This window comes from Pleurodeles waltl, chromosome 7 (assembly GCF_031143425.1).
Source record: "Pleurodeles waltl isolate 20211129_DDA chromosome 7, aPleWal1.hap1.20221129, whole genome shotgun sequence".
Classification (NCBI taxonomy): Eukaryota; Metazoa; Chordata; class Amphibia; order Caudata; family Salamandridae; genus Pleurodeles; species Pleurodeles waltl.
Genome location: NC_090446.1, coordinates 156,100,222 through 156,118,834, shown reverse-complemented (window position 1 = coordinate 156,118,834; position 18,613 = coordinate 156,100,222). Strand labels below are relative to the sequence as shown.

General features: G+C 45.3%; 1 protein-coding gene across 1 annotated transcript in view; it reads right to left on the bottom strand.

Annotated features, from left to right (window-relative positions):
* APCDD1L (APC down-regulated 1 like) overlaps window positions 1-17,467 on the bottom strand; it is a 162,248-nt gene extending 144,781 nt beyond the window's left edge. The window contains exon 1 of the mRNA XM_069243439.1: window positions 16,159-17,467. Coding sequence (XP_069099540.1) covers window positions 16,159-16,195 — 37 coding nt within the window. The 5' untranslated portion in view covers window positions 16,196-17,467. The remainder of the gene's footprint in view (window positions 1-16,158) is intronic.
* Between the last annotated feature and the right edge of the window lie 1,146 nt (window positions 17,468-18,613).

Genomic DNA, 18,613 nt, shown 5'->3' with positions numbered 1-18,613 from the left:
TTTTGCGTGAGTGCAAAGCGGGACGATGACAAGGTTTTGGGAAAAAACAATCAGTGAATGTTATAAAAGGAAGTAGTTGTGAGCACTCAGAGGATGAGGAAGAATAGGAAAGAATTGAAGTGATAACAATAGATGATGCTGTTGGTGTAGTTAGAGAAGGGTATGTTCCACCAAAGTGTATAGTAAAGATTAATGACAAGGATGTGGAGATTTGGACTGATTCATGCTCTCCGTATACCATAATAAATGAACATATGTGAAAGGAACTGGGGATGGGTGAGATGGTTTTGCCAGATATTGAACCTGAGGGTTATTGCAGTGGCAAATTGCCATTAATAGCGTACTTTAAATGTAGACTTACATTTAAAGGGAGGTGCACTGATGCTTGCATGTATGTGGTTAAGCAAGGGGAGGCCCTTCTGGGTTGGAGAGAACAAAAAGCTTTGAACATCGTTTTAAATCCTAACCATCCTGATCAGGTGCGTTTGACTAATGACGTTGAGAAAAATAAGTGGTGTGTAAAGTTTCCAGATTTGTTTTCTGACATTTTGGGCTGTTTACGAAAAATGTTGCATCGTATTGTTTTGAAGTCAGGATGTACACCCAAGGTACATAAAGTGAGAAATGTACTATTTGCATTAAGATCACAGTTGAAGGAGGAGTTAGACAGGTTGTGTGATGCCAAGTTGATTGAACCAATTGAATAATAGGAATGGCTTAGTCCCATCATTTTAGCACGTAAACCGATGGAAAGTTGCGAATGTGCATTGATTTGCAAGATCTCAACAAATGTATTTGGGTGGATCGGCACCCATTGTGGCATATCAATGAGTTGTTGTCCTCGGTTAAGGATGCTAATTATTTCTCTTCAATAGACTTGTCGAATACATACCATCAAATTTGCTTGCATCCAGATTCTAAACATCTTACATCATTCATAACTCCAGAAGGGGCATTTCAGTGTGTGCGCATGCCGTTTGGTTTGGCTTTGACGTCTTCTGTTTTTCAGAGAATTATGAACAATATCTTTAAGAGTATAGAGAAGGCTGTGGTGTTTCAAGATTATATTTTAGTTTGGGGTACAGATATATTGGACCATGATACTGTGTTGAGTGATGTGTTACAACAATTGAAAAATGCTGGTCTCACCATCAGTGTTGAAAAGTGCAAATTTGGAATGAGACAGATAGATTACATAGGACACACTTTATCTGGAGAAGGTGTAAAGCCCAAGAGGAGATTGTTGGAGGCTATTGAGAAGGCACCGCCTCCTACCGACAAAGAACAGTTACATTCTTTTCTTGGACTGGCTGAGTACTATTCAAAATTTGTTCGACAATTTGCTGAAAAAGTTCTTGTTTTAAGAGAACTCATGAAATCTGTGGTTAAGTTTGTTTGGTCGGAAGAGTGTCAGGAAGCATTTGAGTTTATAAAACGTGAAATTGTAAACTCTGTGGCACTGAAACCATTTGATCCCTGCGATCAGACGATTGTCGCTGTAGATGCTAGTGCACATGGTTTAGGGGTAGTTCTCATGCAAAAAAAGATGGGCCGGAAAAGAGTGGTGGCGTTTGCATCACGGACCCTCAAGGGGGCAGAAGCAATGTACTCTGTAATTGAGAAGGAGGACCTGGCATGTTGGTGGGGCTTTAATTATTTCAAGATATATGTATGGGGCAACCGATTTGAATTGAGAACTGACCATAAACCATTGATAGATATATTTACTACCATGGGAGCTAGTAAGGCTCTTCCTACATTAGTGGCTTCACCGTTTGCAGGAGTATGACTTTGATCTTGTGTATATACCAGGGATTGTCAACAGGCATGCGGACTATTTGTCACGGATGTCGTTGCAAAACAACATGAATGATGTCGACATTCAGGATGGTGAAGAGTGGTTGGTGGCCAATGTAAATGAATCAAGTGGGGGTAGCATTGATATGGAGGAATGGAAACAAGCTTGAAAGGACGATGAGATTTTGAGTATGATTTGTGATCGGTTGTCTAGTGTGTCAAAGGTGTGTAAGAAAGGAGGAGTGTATGGGGAGTACAATAAGATTTGGCCTGAGTTATCTGTAATAGATGGTATTTTTAAAAGAGGGGAGAGGTTAGTGGTGCCTATCGGTTTGAGAAATAAACTAGTGAGTTTATTGCATGAAGGTCATGGTGGAATGTCTGGAATGAAGAGGAGAGCGCGTTTAGATTTTTGGTGGGCAAGTATGGATAGAGAGATGTGTCCGCAATTGTGTTGCATGCATGTGTAGCGGCAAATCTCATGTTTCTGAAGAATTGCCCATATTGTGTACCAAATAGACGGAGAAACCTTGGCAAAGAGTGGCAATGGATATTTGCAGTCCATTCGTTGTTAAAGGGATGGAGATGTATGCAGTTGTTTTGGTGGACTGTTTTTCCAAATGGCCAAAGGTAGCTTTTATGAAGGAAGTAAGGGCTAACAACATGATAGATTTTTGTGAGGAGGTGTTTCACAGGGAAGGCTGACCGGAGTGTGTGGTTACGGATAATGGACCACAATTTGTAGCAGAACAGTTTAGGAAGTATCTGGAAGGTTGTGGGGTGAGGCATTACACTACTGAAGTGTACAATCCCAGAGAAAATGGTCTTGTAGAAAGATTTATTACGGTGTTAAAGGAAAGTGTGCAGTTGGCTGATGAACAAGGGTTTGATTGTAGAAGGGCCGTCAAGCAGATGATTTGGAGTTATCGCAATACTCCTCATTCTGTCACTGGGGAGACTCCCTTTTGTCTATTGAAGGGAAGGGTGGCAGGCACGAAGTTGTCTCCTGCACGGATGAATAAGTCAGGTGTCAAAAAAGTGAAAAGTGAAAAGTGAAAGGAGAGGACTTTGTGGAGAAGGTGGCGAAATATCAAAGCAGGTATGTGACTGTGTGCGGGACGCAGATCATAAGTTGAAACGCGGGGACTGGGTAAGATTGTTTTTGTTGAACAGTCAAAGGAACGGGTTGTCAAAGTGGTCCAAGCCGAAGTAAGTTAAGGATGTGATGGGTAATAGCGTATGGTTGAGTGATGGGAAAAAATTGAATGCACGGAGATTAACACGTTGCAATGATCTTGAATGTATGTTAAGGAGTGAGGAGAGATTGAGGTGTGTGGAATACCAGAAGGGACGAGGATAATAGGGTTGAGGATAATACGAGAAGGAGAGATCGTTTTTCGACTAGAACGTTTTGGATGAGAGATTATGTTCGTAATTAGTTGTTAGGTATTTTGTGCAAGAAGAAAATGGATCTGTTATTGGGGTACCTGTGATTCAATAACTCAGGTGTTTCCATGAATATAATGCAACGTGAAGTTTTCTATGAATGCAATCTATTTTGAAGTTATTTTCCTTATGTGTTGAGTTAACAGAAATCTATTTTGAAGTTGTTTTCCTTATTTGTTGAGTTAACAATTCATTTGTGAATTAAGTTTTGTGTCAAATTAAGAAGGGGAGATGTGTTGTATCTTAGCAACAGAAAGGTTCTGTTTGGAGCTTGGAGTGTCCAGTGTTCTGGGCTGTCAGTCCACTTACTGTCTTGGAAGTCTGCGGTGTGGTCTGGCAGGGGTTGCACCGGTATACTCAATAAAAGAGGTTAAACCATTTGTTTGGACCCTTTGTTCACAAAAGAAGAAACTGTTTCACTTTCTATAAAAGAGAGATTTGGTACCAGACCGCCTTTACGTTATTTGCCAATGTGTTCCTGGAGGGTGATGCTGGTGTCTAGGGTGATTCAAAGTGACTATTTAACAACATATTGTGGATTTTTAGAGTCAAAGCGACATTGTTTCTTTGTGTACTGCTAAGTAGTGGCTATTGTATAATACACCTCACAAGTGTGTATGTCTTTGGAATGTTGTGAAGTGTGGAGCATTCGCATAGCCAATTCCCCCGGAATGATGCAATTCTGCAGCTATAGAGTTTTCCGCATAATTATGGATTTTCCCTATAATCTATCGTCTGCTGAATAAATTGCAGATTTCATTAAAAAAATATTTCTAGCTCAAAAGGATCAAAAGTTACAAGAAGAAACACAGTAACACTTGTTGCCACTCTGTGGAAAGCCCTTCGTTAAGGTTGACTGTTCACCTTTAAGTAACTTATTCGTGTATTTGAGTTTTAAAGTGGTACTGAGATTAAACAAATAAGACAATTTCAAAATGGGTAAAAATGACAAAATAATTAAGTAACAGCAGTAAGCAGTGAAACAACGTGCTGCATTACGCCACGCAATTTGCCTTTTCTTGCTACATAATTCAGTCAATTTTACCACATAATTTGGTCCTCTCCTGCTACATAATTCCAGTGGCTCTGCTCATAGTTGATCTTTTCTGTAGAGTGCTGCAGCGAGGGTCTGTGCCTTCTGTAACCAGAAGAGGGCAGTATGAGAGGGGAAATGACCACGTTTGTCGTAAGGCAACTACTGAACTTGCAGGTGCTTTGGATCACTCGACTGCAGCCCAAGAATATGAGATTCCCATCTAGCTTTAATGGGCGATCTAGTGAATGATGTCACAATGGGTCTCATAATCCATTCAAGAATAGCTCCTACTGGTGGTTTAGAGGCGACTGAAGAAAGCTGGATTTTGTTTTCTTTTGGCTGAATGACCGTGTACAGTTCGGAGCGCTGGGTTCATATGTGACCCGCCCCCGCATCACTTCTGAAGATATTTTATTACTTTCTTGAGGCAGACAGAGCCACATTTCCTGGGGCCTGGAACAAAAGATGTGGTGGCCCACAGCTAGTGACTTCTCTGATCTTTTCTGCTTCTCCTCATCTTCATCAATGCCTGTCCCTTACCCTCAACTCCACCTGCCCCATCACAGCCTCTATGTCACGTGCATAGGTGTAAAGTCAGCATCTAGTGAACATCCATGAAGAGCCTTCACCCTCCCTTCCTCAGAAGCCTCTATGTACAGTCACCTCTAGGATGCAGGCTCACCCTCTGATGCACATGTTAGTCTCCATCCCAGCCTCTCTATCCCATCATTGAGCTAGAAGGCCAAACCCTGGTGCACATGCGCAAAGAGCCCTCAGTGTCCAGCCCACCCCACAAGCCACAATGAGTGGGTCCTCTTCAAAACCAGCACAAGTGTGACGTTCACCACCTCAGGGAAGTGGGCAAATGACCGCGGCGGTGATTCCAACTTTCCCGCTGGGCCGGCGGGCGATCTCAAGAAGATCGCCCGCCGGCCCAGCGGGAAAGCCCCTGCAAAGAGGAAGCCGGCTCCGAATGGAGCCGCCGGATTTGCAGGGGTGCGACGGGTGCAGTGGCACCCGTCGCGATTTTCAGTGTCTGCAAAGCAGACACTGAAAATCATTATGGGGCCCTGTTAGGGGGCCCCTGCACTGCCCATGCCACTGGCATGGGCAGTGCAGGGGCCCCCAGGGGCCCCACGACACCCGTTCCCACCATCCTGTTCCTGGTGGTAAAAACCGCCAGGAACAGGATGGCGGGAAGGGGGTCGAAATCCCCATGGCGGCGCTGCAAGCAGCGCTGCCATGGAGGATTCCCTGGGCCAGGGGTAAACCGGCGGGAACCCGCCGGTTCCCCTTTTCTGACCGCGGCTTTACCGCCGCGGTCAGAATGGCCCAGGAAGCACCGCCAGCCTGTTGGCGGTGCTTCCGTGGTCGTTGACCCTGGCGGTCACCAGAATGACCCCCTGTGTATGCTGTTACCGCTGCTGTGCATTCTTTTTGGTGCATGTGTGACCTTGTTTCTCCTCTGTTTACAATGTCGCAAGCTGCCTGTGGTCTTTGGAACATTCAGTGTCAGAATGTCAGCCCAGACAGCGCTCACATCAACATGTCTGTGACTTTACAAAGGTCCTCTTTGGAACATGGGCTGGTCCTGGCGAAAGACACGCTATATGATATAGTGCTGAATTTTTGCATGCACCTGGTGATGGGAAGGGGCTTTATTCCGAGCCAGGGCACGGCAGGTAATGTTCTGCACCACATCCACTGAACACGAGCTCCCTTTAACCTTCATCTGGCCAAAGTCACTCTTTCCGGCCCCGTGGGCTTGATGTTTATTGTGACTTCAGCCTCCCTCGCTGACTGCTGGAGTGAGACCCTCCGCATCGTTTGCAGTGGACGAATGCCCAGCTGGCTAGACAGCTCAGAGGGCTGAGAAGTAGCCGCAGAGAACTCTGGGTAAACTGCAGTGCTGGTAAAATCGTGATAAAAATGAGGCTGGCCATGATGATACCTATTTATGAGGTAGGCAGAGAGAGGTTGGTTTGTGGTGTGTGCCTTATAACTGGTCATATTTCGAACACATATTTATTGTTTTTTCGGTACAGAATAGGAATTATCATATAAACAGTGAGCACACCTTTTAGTTGTACAGTAACAAACACAATAGCTGAGACTTTTCTGATCTCAGTAAATTCTGTGCTTTTGCAACTGCGATATATAGTCTTCTTAAGGTTTTGGAGGGTCCCGGGCAACAAATATTTTAGTGGCCCTATTCGGATCAGCTTCGAAATGGGTTACCCTTTGCCTGCTAATCCAAGCCGTGTTGCGAAATAATATCAACTTATATATGTTACAGGTTGTGAGATAGAGAAATAGACACGCGTCATAGCGTTCACTTTCCCAGGGACCACTTGGAAGGAGGGGACCCAGGGCAATTGCCCATTTTGCCCAGGCCTTAAAACGCCTCTGGCCTCATTTCAACGGCAGGGCCATAGGTGGTGAGTGCCATGTTTCTATACCAGACGTGGTGTGATAATATCCTTACCTAGCTGGAATCTGGTTATAGTTGCATTCAGCGCATCCCAACGCTGGACAGCACCCATGTCACACTCGATTGTGGGCACCCTGCTCCTCCCTGGCTCTCCATCAGGTTTTGACGTGTCGCGGAGTAGCGATGGACAGCTATGGTTAGGCAGCCAGGGGAAAGTGCATCAAACATGCACACTGCTATGGCTCCAGCAGACCACAGTAGCTGGTCACACCAACTGGAATCTATGTACAGACTGTTACCTTGGAGCACCAGAAATACATTGGGATCGTGACTTCCAGAATTAAAGAACCAAAGAGGTTATATTAACACAAACCAATAAAATATTAAGAGAAAAACAGACATATCCTCTGCAGGAGACATTTATCAGTACAGTTATAATTATGGTTGTTCTGCACGCATACTGGCACATATTGGTGAAATCTCCACTCTGTGGCATCTCTCGAAGTGATTTTGGGAGGAAGGGAGTGAAGGCACAGATTGGACCACAAATAAAACTGGTGTGGCCATCTATAAACTGTGTGTGTACCATTATAGATGTATATGTTTGTTCAAACTGTTTACATCTGCCTTTGTATGTATATATCCATATGTGCATATTTATTTAGATACAAATATATACATGCATGCATTAAACATTTAAAAATGTTAAGTAAACAACGCTGCTTTGCAAAGAAAGGTGGTTGGACAAATTCACTTGGCTGGGAAGGCGCAGTGTCTTTTTGTTTTTTCTGTGTTGACTCCTGGCACATTCAGCAGCAAATAGTACCAGGCAAGGTCCCATCTGCCCCCTCCAAAGACTCCAATGTGCATACAGGTGACAATAATAAAGTACTTAAAAACAACATATTTACTCCAACTTGTTGAGGGGAAAAGGATTCATGATAAATACTACAAGGCCTTGTAGTGCCTGTCCATAGAGCTGACAACATACAGACTCCAGAAATAACTTATCATTGGCACAAAGCAAAGAGTATGAAGAGCCTTTGCAAGAAATTTAGGAGCAGGAAGCTGAATAGGTTCCAAAGATATCATGACTCTTGACTGATGTCCATTTTGCCACTGCATGTTTGCAAAACAATTTCTAAGTTGCAGACACTATCCCTGGGAAACCATTTCAAATATGATACAGATATCAAAATGATATTAGTATTGGAGGCGTAACGCAAAATGATGGGGGAGGCAGTGCAATGTGATGAGGGACCTCTAAGACACCCTTATCTCATGGATAGTCATTGATCTTGGTCTGATTGGGCCCCCTCATAATGGGTTCAAGCCCCCGAAGGGGCATTGGCCATCCTGCACCACAGGGGCTGGAGGAGCTGGAGTGCGCCCCTGAATAGTATTCACTAAAGACACTTCATGCATGTGAATCATAGCTGATGTACTGTAAGTGTAGTGTTCTTGGGCATGTTCAAAATCACACAATAGACCTCATTACGAGGTCCTCAAATGCAGGCGTGTAATTCAGCATCTCAGTAGTTAACGATACCAGGGGTCCAATTAACGCTAATTGCATGGAATTAATGAGATTTCTAGATGTAACCATTAAAATCTTTCTGAGAAATTAGCCATTGCCCTGGGAATCTGTAATGCTCGGTCCATTCCCTCTGGCAATGACTTATTCTCCTCTGCAGTGTCCTCTGGAGGTTGCGCTGCTTTAAGCAGCCAAATTCTCCAAGGGAATAGTGAGGTGTCTGCAGGAAATCAGTGGACCACACTGTGGTACCATCAGGAATCACGGGTCGCTCATTCTGTAGACCTGTGTTTCAGTAAGGTCATACATGCTGAAATGTATGATTGCGCATGTCACCCAGGGACATGCCTCTGTATACCAAGTCCAAATTCTGTTTGGAAACTAAGCCCTGCCCCATAGGGGAAGTGTCACTGAGCAAGTTAGATTTTGAAAGCTTGTCACAACAGTGGGGCATTTAAGGTCTCTGCATGGACAAATGCTTTCGTTGAGCTGTGAATGAGAGATCCAGTGCACTCAAGAGATCATACCCCATAAGGTGGCATATTGACCACCCTCTTTGTTCCATCTGACTTCGGCAGGTAGAGAAGCAATTGTTGACCCTTTTATTTCTGGATGGAGTTCAGTAATATTTTAAGAGTTGCCAAGGGGTCCAACACTTATCCAGGGGTCTAATGCATGGTACACAATATCTTGAAACTGCACCTTCTATTCATCCATGAATCAATGGACAAAATGGAGGATAAGTGGAAAATGTCTCAAGGCGAAGCACACATTCTAGAGGCCTGATCCTATATCTGTGTGATGTGTGAACCTGTGCTTGGGTATGTAGTGCACACAATGTGGTAGTTATTCGAATCTCAGATCTCCAGCTTTTGGTCTCCGCTTGATGGTCCGAGTACACTTTTTTGGGTGAGTGACAAAGATGTTCAAAACTGTTCAAATTGAGCCCACTTGCAAAAAACTAACTTTGTCAGCCCCCCGTTCCCCAATTCAACAAAGTGACAATGTTACATTTTGAGAACAATGTAAAACTTTGTTGTGGTATTTGAAGATATTTCGTAAAAGAAACAGGCAACAGACAAGGCCTGATAGTCAGCAGCAGTCTTGGCTTTATCACAATAAACATACATAGTACAAAACTAGCAAGTATGACCATTTTTTTAAAAGAGATTAAAAGAGTGAGTGAACTTGAAATGTAACTCCAAAAACTGCTTCCGGGTTGCTTTATTTCTTACAGTCAACCCAGTATATGAAATTAAATTGTGTTATACGCAATGGAGCCAAAGTGCCCAGAGGACTTTTGGGACTGAGAGTACATACCATTCAATATGTTTTACAAACATTCATGTTCATTGTTCCCTTTTTCTCAAATTAATCTTCTTAAGATTTCATATACGGCAATGATGTTCAATTTTTTCTTGTAAAAGCACATTTTTGCAAGCACCTGGGCAAAACGTTTATAGTTTTCAGAATCACTTGTGAAGTGGCTGACAAAGGTTTATTTGATCGTTTATTGTGCTTGTATCGTTCACGCTACAAAACACAATAGCTTCTAGGCGCTGAAGCAAAAAATCAGTATACATAGCTTGTGATCGGACTGCGACACCGGTCTGATTAGATTATACTGGACGTGTGCAGTTGGGATTGGCATGGCGAAGAAGCTGGCATACATTTGGAAAGCACTGGCCGTGGTTACAAAGGTCTATCAGGTGCCACGCCTGGGTGATTGCGGTTACATTGACTTTGCCCAGTAGGTGTTATTGCGGATGGTCACGCAGCATAAACATACACTGAGGATGGATCTAATTGTGCACACATCAGGTTCATGCACTGTTACTGCAGAGCTAGTCCAGTCTTGGTCACACTGCCTGTATCTGGGTGGATTGGCGGGGCACGGGTACACGCAGAGAGTGGTGGTGAGACGAGAATGCAGTGCTCAAGAGAGTAGAACATTTCCAATTTTCATTTTTACCTAACTCCCACATCAAACTGGACACTCCTTTTGTCCCCCAGGTGGAGCTGGTCCCTGGGTGGAAAAACTCTACTTAACAGCATTGGTGGACAGTGTGATTGGTACACCCATGTTCACAGAGCACTTTGGAAGCCCCACCTGGGTTCGAGACTCCCCACTCCCAGGTAATTCAAATAACCCTCAAAGGATATTTAGCCCTTTCTACAATCTTAGGGGGCAGAAGACCAAATTATCTGTCACGGCTGTACCCTTTGTGTGGTCTCTCACACAACCAAAAATATAGGTATCGTGTTAACTTAGCTTGAGGGAGTGAGTAGAAAGAGAGAGAGTGTGTGAGAGAGAGTGCGTACATGATCATGTATGTGTGTGTATTTTTTACCACTAACGCGCTCATTAAGAGTTTGCTGTAATTTAATGCAGGGATACAAAGGAGCTTGAATTTCCAATTATAAGGGCCATGGCATCCAGGGCCCTTTTACCTTGGGTTTTCCCAGATTCCCGGGATACAGCTGTTGACATTTCACACCTGCTCAGAGCAGGTAGGTGTGAACCAGAGGGCTGGTGGAAGTTAGGGGTGGGCAGCAGTGTGGCAGGGGGGTCTTGGCATACCAGGGCAATGCTGGTGGGACCTGTGTCTTCTCTGTCTCTAAGTTGTGGTCTTGGGGGTTCACAAATAGGCTTGGTACTGTTCTTCCGCTGGAGTACAGGGGATTTCGGTATGGAAATGGAGTCAGGGGAAGCAGCCTCCTCAGCTCTAAGCCACAGCTTATTTCAAGGAGGTCTCCTCACAACTTGTCTTGCTGCTAATGGAGGGGGTGTGTGATTAGCAAAGGCCTTGGATTGACTTAGAGGAACATTGTATGCTGCCCTTCTGCCCTCAGCGCCTACCCACCTACCTTAGTGAGGGGGTTGTAGCCCACACTGTGTGAGGAGGTTCCCTATGATGAACCATACCACCTATGGTAGGTGAGGGAAACCATCTTTTTAAAGGAATGCTTTTTCTCCAGTCGGGTAATTCTGCATACACATATCCATTATCTTTGACTCAGACCTAGGAGTTTTGTTGTGTTTAGTAGTATGATGTTGGGGAGCTAACTCCTGTAGCTCTTTAAATCTCCTGTGGCCCTCCTTTTGTGTTTTAAGTACTGGTACTGACCCATAAATTAATGCAGCCTTAAAGGAAATTGCTGGTCCTGACTCATAAACTATGACAGTCTCAATGGAAAGTGCTGGTACTGACCCATAAATGAATGCTGCCTTGAAGGAAAGTGCTGGCACTGACTCATAAACTATGATAGTCGCAATGGGAAGTGCTGCTACTGACCCATAAACTTTGACTGTTTTGATGGAAAGTGCTGGTAATGACCCATAAGCTATGACTGTCTTGATGGGAAGTGCCGAGACTGACCTATAAAGTGTGGCAGCCTTGTTGGGATGTGTTGGTATTGACCATACCGTGTTAGGGCCCTGCTCAGGAGTGCTGGCCCATAAACTACGACAGTCGCGATGAGAAGTGCTGAGACTGACCCACGAAGTTAAGCAGCTCTGCTGGGAGTGCGGGTACTAAGGGACAGATGTAGGAAGCCGTTCGCATGGCGCAAACTGCGAAAATCGCAGTTTGCGCCATGCAAACAGCCTAACGCGATGCTTATTCACAAATTGCGAGTCGGTACCGACTCGCAATTTGTGAATGCGACTCGCAAATAGGAAGGGGTGTTCCCTTCCTATTTGCGACTCACATCGCAATTCAGAGTTGCTTTGTGACCGCGAATGCGGTCGCAAAGCAACTCGCAGTTACCACCAGTGTCACACTGGTGGTAACTCATTCGCAAAAAGGAAGGGGTCCCATGGGATCCCTTCCCTTTGGGAATGTGGGCATAAAGGTTTTTTCAGAACAGGCAGTGGTCCAGTGGACCACTGCCTACACCGAAAAAACGAAACCAAATGGTTTCGTAATTTTTTTCATTTTGCAACTCGTTTTCCTTTAAGGAAAACGGGCTGCAAAATGAAAAAAAATCTGCTTTATTGAAAAAGCAGTCACAGACATGGAGGTCTGCTGACTTCAGCAGGCCACCATCCCTGTGAGTGCAGGGACTCGCTATGGGGTCGCAAAATGCGACCCACCTCATTAATATTGATGAGGTGGGTCTTTGCGTCCCCATAGCGAGTCGCAGACGGTGTCTGAGACACCGTTCTGCATCCGATATTGCGACTCGGAAATTGTGAGTCGCACCGACTCGCAATTTCCGAATCGCAAATTCGGACCTTCCTACATCTGGCCCTAACCTCTTACAATGTAGCAGCCCTACGGGGAAGTGTCGGTATTGACCATACACTATTAGGTCCCTGCTGGGAAGTGCTGGGTCTGACACAAAGTACTGCAGCCTGCTAGGAACTGTGGGTGCCCACTTGTAAACTATAGCAGCCTGCTGAAAAGGGCTGGTAGGGATCAATAAGGTCAGCAGTCCTCTGGAAAGTGTTGATACTAACCCAGTAGTGTATAGCTGCACCGCTGGGGACTTCTGATATTGATTGACAAAGACACTATAGCAATCCTAACAGGATATGCTGGTATTAATTCCTAAAAGTACAAAAGCCTTGCATGGATATTGTGGTACTGCCCCAATGTCAGTGCATGCAGGTATTGGTACTATCTAACTAGCGTTGCTTAAAGATTTGTTTTAAAGGTGTAAGTCCTGTTCCATTTAAAATATAGTAGTGCTGCTGAAAATACTCCTATTGTGCCATTAAAAGGTATATCCTTCCCGCTTAGAAATGCTGATTCTGTCCATTACGTATATATCAGCAGTGCTGAGAAGTGCTGGTCTGCTTCATCAACGCCAGTTTTAAGTGCCAGTGCTGCCCATTAAAATTCTCTCTGCCCTTTTTTACTCTATAAAACATGTACTTGAATTACCCCCGACTCTGGTTCACACTTATGAGAGAGTTACACCACCTCTCTAATTCAGGTGCACAATGTTACATCGTGATAGGACTGGGACTCTTATGTCCACCAATTAGAAGTGATTTGCATTTTTGGGGATTTTTTATTATATTCTTGTTTTTATATTTGTTTTATCCCGCAGGGGAGATGCCTCATATGGACCACACCATACTCCTTTGTCATTTCATCTGATTGCAATTATGCTGTTGACTATACGTGCAATTGATTATAATGATCCATTGTGTACATCTCCTCATTTATGAGAATTTAATAAAAACAGTAAAAAATAAATTAAAATAATAATTGCATTTTTTGCCATATTGAAAATTATTGAGACTGCCAGCCATGATCCATTAAAATGATACCGGTCTTGATATAAATTGCCGTATATCAACTCTGCTGAAAAAGCCTGATTTGTCTCAGTTGAAGTAAATCAGCTCTGCAGAGAAAACCAGGTACTGTCCCATTAGAAGTGCATCAGCCCTGCTAAAAAGCGCCCCTGTGTGTTCTATTAAAAGCCTTTGGTCCTGCTGAGAAGTGCCAGTTGGATTTCATTAAAAGCATATCTGTTCTGCTAAGAAGCGTCGTCCTGCTGACATTCGTAAGTACTTTTCCATCATATGTACATCAACCTTCCTACAAAGTATCTGTCTGGCCCACTAAAATGACATCAGTCCTCCTGAGAAGTGCCAGCACAGGGTGATCAGTGATGGCTCTAGGGCAAGGTGTTTAATTAAAAATATATCAGTGCTGCTGAGAAGTGCCTGATCTGTGATATTAAAAGTTTACCAGTGCTGCCTAGATGGGCTGGTGCTGTTCCTTTAAAAGTGTTTCAGTCCTGCTGAGTAATGCCTATTTTGTACTATTAAAAGCATAAACATTTTCAGGAGAACTTTCTGTTCTAAACCGCTAAAGGTATATCTGCTCTACTGTCCCATTAAAAGCACAGCAGTTCTGCTGAGGAATAATGATTTGCAGCACTGAGGACATATTTGCCCTTCTGAGGAGTGTAAATTATGACTAGGGGTGGGTGTAACTTGCAAAATTCTGTCTAACATATCTTGTGGAATCACCAAAGAATTCCGCATAATTATACAGAATGGACATGAGGATGCATTTTGTGCTAAGATACAGTGCTAAATGCAACAGAACGTGTATAACACGCTCAAGTAGCTGCCCTCGCTCCCTAAATGTGTTCTTGTAGTAGGATTAACACAGATTAACAAATTGACTCCAATTACTCTGGCGTAATTGAAATTCCGCCCAGGGCTAGTGAGGACCCACTAAAAGTGTATGAACACTTTTGAAAATTGTGTGTTCTGTACCATTAAAGCTGTTCCAACTCCTGAATAGTGTTAGTAGAATCCTATTAAAAACATATCAGTCCTGCGGATAAATAACTTTTTCTGCTGCATTAAATTTCTATTTACACTGCTGAGCAGTGCAGATTATGTCCAGGGCCACTAGAATTATGTGGTACTGTGGCCACTCCCTATTCTTTTTATTATGGAGTTGCTACATTTGCCATATAAGCAAGGCATCTGGTGGACTGCAAAATGTGCAGATTTTTTTTAGTTACTTGCTCAAACAGATCAAAAGTTACTAAAAACAGAGCAAGTCATGGTCCTTTGCAGTGGAAAGCCCCTTGCAAATATAAACTGGTCACCATTCAAATGCTTATTGCTGTAGCTGGGTGTTTAACGGGTACTAATGAGGTGACACTTTTGCCAAGGCACCGTTACCACGGGTACAAAATAACAAAATATTGAAGCAGTACTATCCCAAAATGTGCCACATATTTGCCTTTTCTTGCCACACAATTGATCTACCCATATAGTGCTGCATATTTGCCTATTCTTGCCATATAGTTCATCATCCCTGCTAAGTTATTTAGTTCCTCTCTGTTGCATAATCCCAGTTGACCTGGTTATATACCACTAAAAGTCTGAAACTCTGTTGGGAACTGCCTGTTCTGTACCATTTAAGCTGAGTGTTAAATCTTTCTCATTAAAAACATTCCAGTTCATCTAAAAATATTTCTTCTGCAGCATTGGGGATATGCCATCGCTGCTTGGGGATGTAAGGTATGCCCCATTAAAAGTGTGAGAACTCTGTTGAGAATTGTCTGTACTATTAAAGGTGCCCCGTTCTGCTGAGGAGTGTTGACGCTGTCTCATTAAAACATACAAGTTCACCTAAAAGTACGTCTGCAGTATTAAGGACGTCATCTCGGATTCCAGTGTGAGTTAAGTCCCATTAATTGTGTGTTAACTCGCTGGGAATTGTCTGTTCTCTACCATTGAATGGGTCCAGCTTTGCTGAAGACTGTTAAACCTGTCTCATTAAAGCATATCAGTTCACCTAAAAGCACTAAGTCCCATTAAAAAGTGTGTGGACTCTGCTGAGAATTGTCTGTTCCGTGCCATTAGAGTATATCGTCTCTACCGAAGAGAGACAGTCTGTCCCATTAAAAACGGATCATTACTAAAGGTTAAATGCGGTGTCTAACCGAGGCATGTCTCTGATCAGATAATTATATGTTGAAGTTATGTGTGTTACACTCGACTTTGGTTTGCTCTCCAGAGCATGTGCAGTCAGTGAGTTTTGGAGTAAACAGTAAACGCCTTCGGCTCTTTAGACCAGCACTCGTAAAATGAATCAGGCCTACAAAAAGGAACTTCAAGGGATAGCCCGTCGCTTCGAAAGCCGTAAGAGATGTGTAGCACATCTTTAGTGCGGCGCGTCATTTGAGTTTAAATCCCAGCATCCACACTTGGGAATACTATGGGATACTCTCTGAGTCAACTCATCCCTCCGTTCCCCAGTTCATTTCCACAGATCGTAGCGCCTAGAAACCTGATGATCGCTATATAAGGCGCTACATTTATTTATTTATTAACTTGTCATTTGCCCTCCTTAATCTGCGGAACCGTAAATAGGAGCGTCGCCCACGCACTGCGCGTACACAGAGGCACTCGCCGAGCCAGGGGTCACCTACCTATGAGCGAGCCGAATATCCACGCGCGCAGCAGCATCGTCTCTCGCAGGCTGGGACAGACACCTCGAGCAAACCCTCTCCAATCAATCCGGGCTCGCGCACAGTCTAATCCAGGTCCCTACTTAGTGGAAGGCAGGAACAATTCCAGGAGTATTCACTCTGGGCATCCTCAGAAACACAGCCCCCTCCGGCACCGAGAGCGACCCGCAGCATCCGTGCCACGGCCCATAAAGGAGGCCGGAGGGCGGCAGGTAGGAGAGACTAGGAGGCAGGGCAGTGGGGGCGGGGAGGCAGGTGAGGTACAGAGGTTAGAGCAGGTGAGGGGCGGATGGTGTTTAGAGGTGCAGACAGGTGAGGTACGGAGGTGACAGCAGGGGAGGTATAGAGGTATAGAGAGGTGACTAGTCAGATGATGTAAAGAGGCCGAGGCAGGGGAGGCGCGCAGGTGGACGCAGGTGTTACGAAGCGGAGTGAGCAGTTAGGGTACAGAGGCGTTGCGGAGGTGATAGGGCAGGGATAGAAGCGGGGCAGGTGATCTTTAGGTGTGAACGCCCGTGAGGTGTAAGGGTTAGCGGCAGGTCCTCTCTGGCACCGAGGAAGGGAAAGTAGGCGAAATATAGGGAAGAGGTTTAGATGGGCAAGAGAGGTACGCACACGAGAAGACTGGCGAGGGTAGGAACAGGTGTGTAACAGGTGGGAGCGGAGGGAGGGGTATGGAGCTCTGGCGGTCAGAGGTGCAGGTGAGGCACAGAGGCGAAGAGACAGGGGTGCACAAGGTGTGGATTAAGAAATCAGATGAAGTACACGGGTGGTGGGGGGGGTAAGAAGCCAGGTGAGGTACGCAAGTGAGGTAGGTATAAAGTCAGGTGAGGTACGCAGGTGGGGGGGAGGTATGAAGTCAGGTGAGGGTCGCAGGTGGGAGGGTATGAAGTCAGGTGAGGGTCGCAGGTGGGGGGGAGGTATGAAGTCAGGTGAGGGTCGCAGGTGGGAGGGTATGAAGTCAGGTGAGGGTCGCAGGTGGGAGGGTATGAAGTCAGGTGAGGGTCGCAGGTGGGGGGGAGGTATGAAGTCAGGTGAGGGTCGCAGGTGGGAGGGTATGAAGTCAGGTGAGGGTCGCAGGTGGGAGGGAGGTATGAAGTCAGGTGAGGTACGCAGGTGAAAATGCTGGACGCTAGAAGAGGCTGCGAGGGGGCCTGCCTCTCAGAGCTCCGTCTCTCTCCAGTGAGGTTCGGGGCTGCGGGGCCAGACCCGGCTTGGAGTCTCCTGCAGTCTCAGAGACGTGCCGAGCTGTGGAGCTGTCCCTCAGACTGAGGCAGCTCGGAGGCTGGGAGGGAGGTGGAGTCTCGGCGCTGCCTCCCAGCCCAGAGAAGCGCCGGTAGGGGCCGGGCCCGTCTCATTCACAGCACCGTCCGGGCTGCTGAGACAAACAGGGGGCGCCGGAAGCACCCCCGACGGGGTTCACTCGGGGGCCGTGGCGCTGGCTTTGTGCACGCTCGCGATGTTTTATTGGGGTTCTTGAGCAAAATAAATCACGCCAATGAATGGAAGCTAACGAAACACGGTCATTGGACTAAACTCTGTAGGCTCACATTGTCACATGAAGGGAACTATCTGACAGGAGTGGGGGCCCAGCCCCCCGACAGCCCCCGCTCTGGAGCCTGTTTTGTTTCAGCACAGACACAGGCGGCGGCGCAGAGCCTGCCAGCGGGGCTGGAGCCAAGGGAGGGGGCACACACACATTTGTGAATAGAAGGCTACCCGAGCTCTCCCCGGGCCAGCCGAAGAGAGAGTGACAAGGGACGACCCATCGGACTGCCAGGCAGAGAAGGAGCGCGCACAGCCCGGGCACCGGTGTCAAACAGAGACACCTATTTACCTAGAGTTGAAGGAGCTGACAGTTCTGTGACTGACCCCTGCAATATTAGTGTTTTTTTTTCCCCTTTGCTTTCATATCCTTTTTTACTTTTCTTAAAATTCTTCTCTTTTAAGTTCTTCTTTTTATGTCCTTCCTTCCTTCCTTTGGCACTTTTATTCTTTGTTTCACTTCTTGCTTTTTCCTTTCATCTTCCTTAGTCACTCCATTGTTTCTTCTTAATTCTCTCTTCAGGCTTTCTTTCATTCCTTCCTTCTTCACATCACCTTCCTTTTGAGCTTTCTTTTTTACTGTCCTTCTTTAGCTTCTTTTTTCTTTCCTATCTCCCACCAGACCTTCCGTTAGCTTTTATTCCTTCCGCCCCTCCCTGCCTTACTCCCTTCTTCTTTCTTTCCTCCCTCCCTTGCTTTGTGCTTATTTTTATTCTTCTTCCACTTCTTTCTTTGTACCCTTTTTTCTTCCTTAACCACTCGGTTGCTTTTTCCTTATGTCTTTCTTTAGTCCTTCCTTCCTTCTTCCAGTCACTTTCCTTCGTGCCTTCCTTTTTACTGTCCTTGATTAGGTTCCTTCCTTCATACCTTC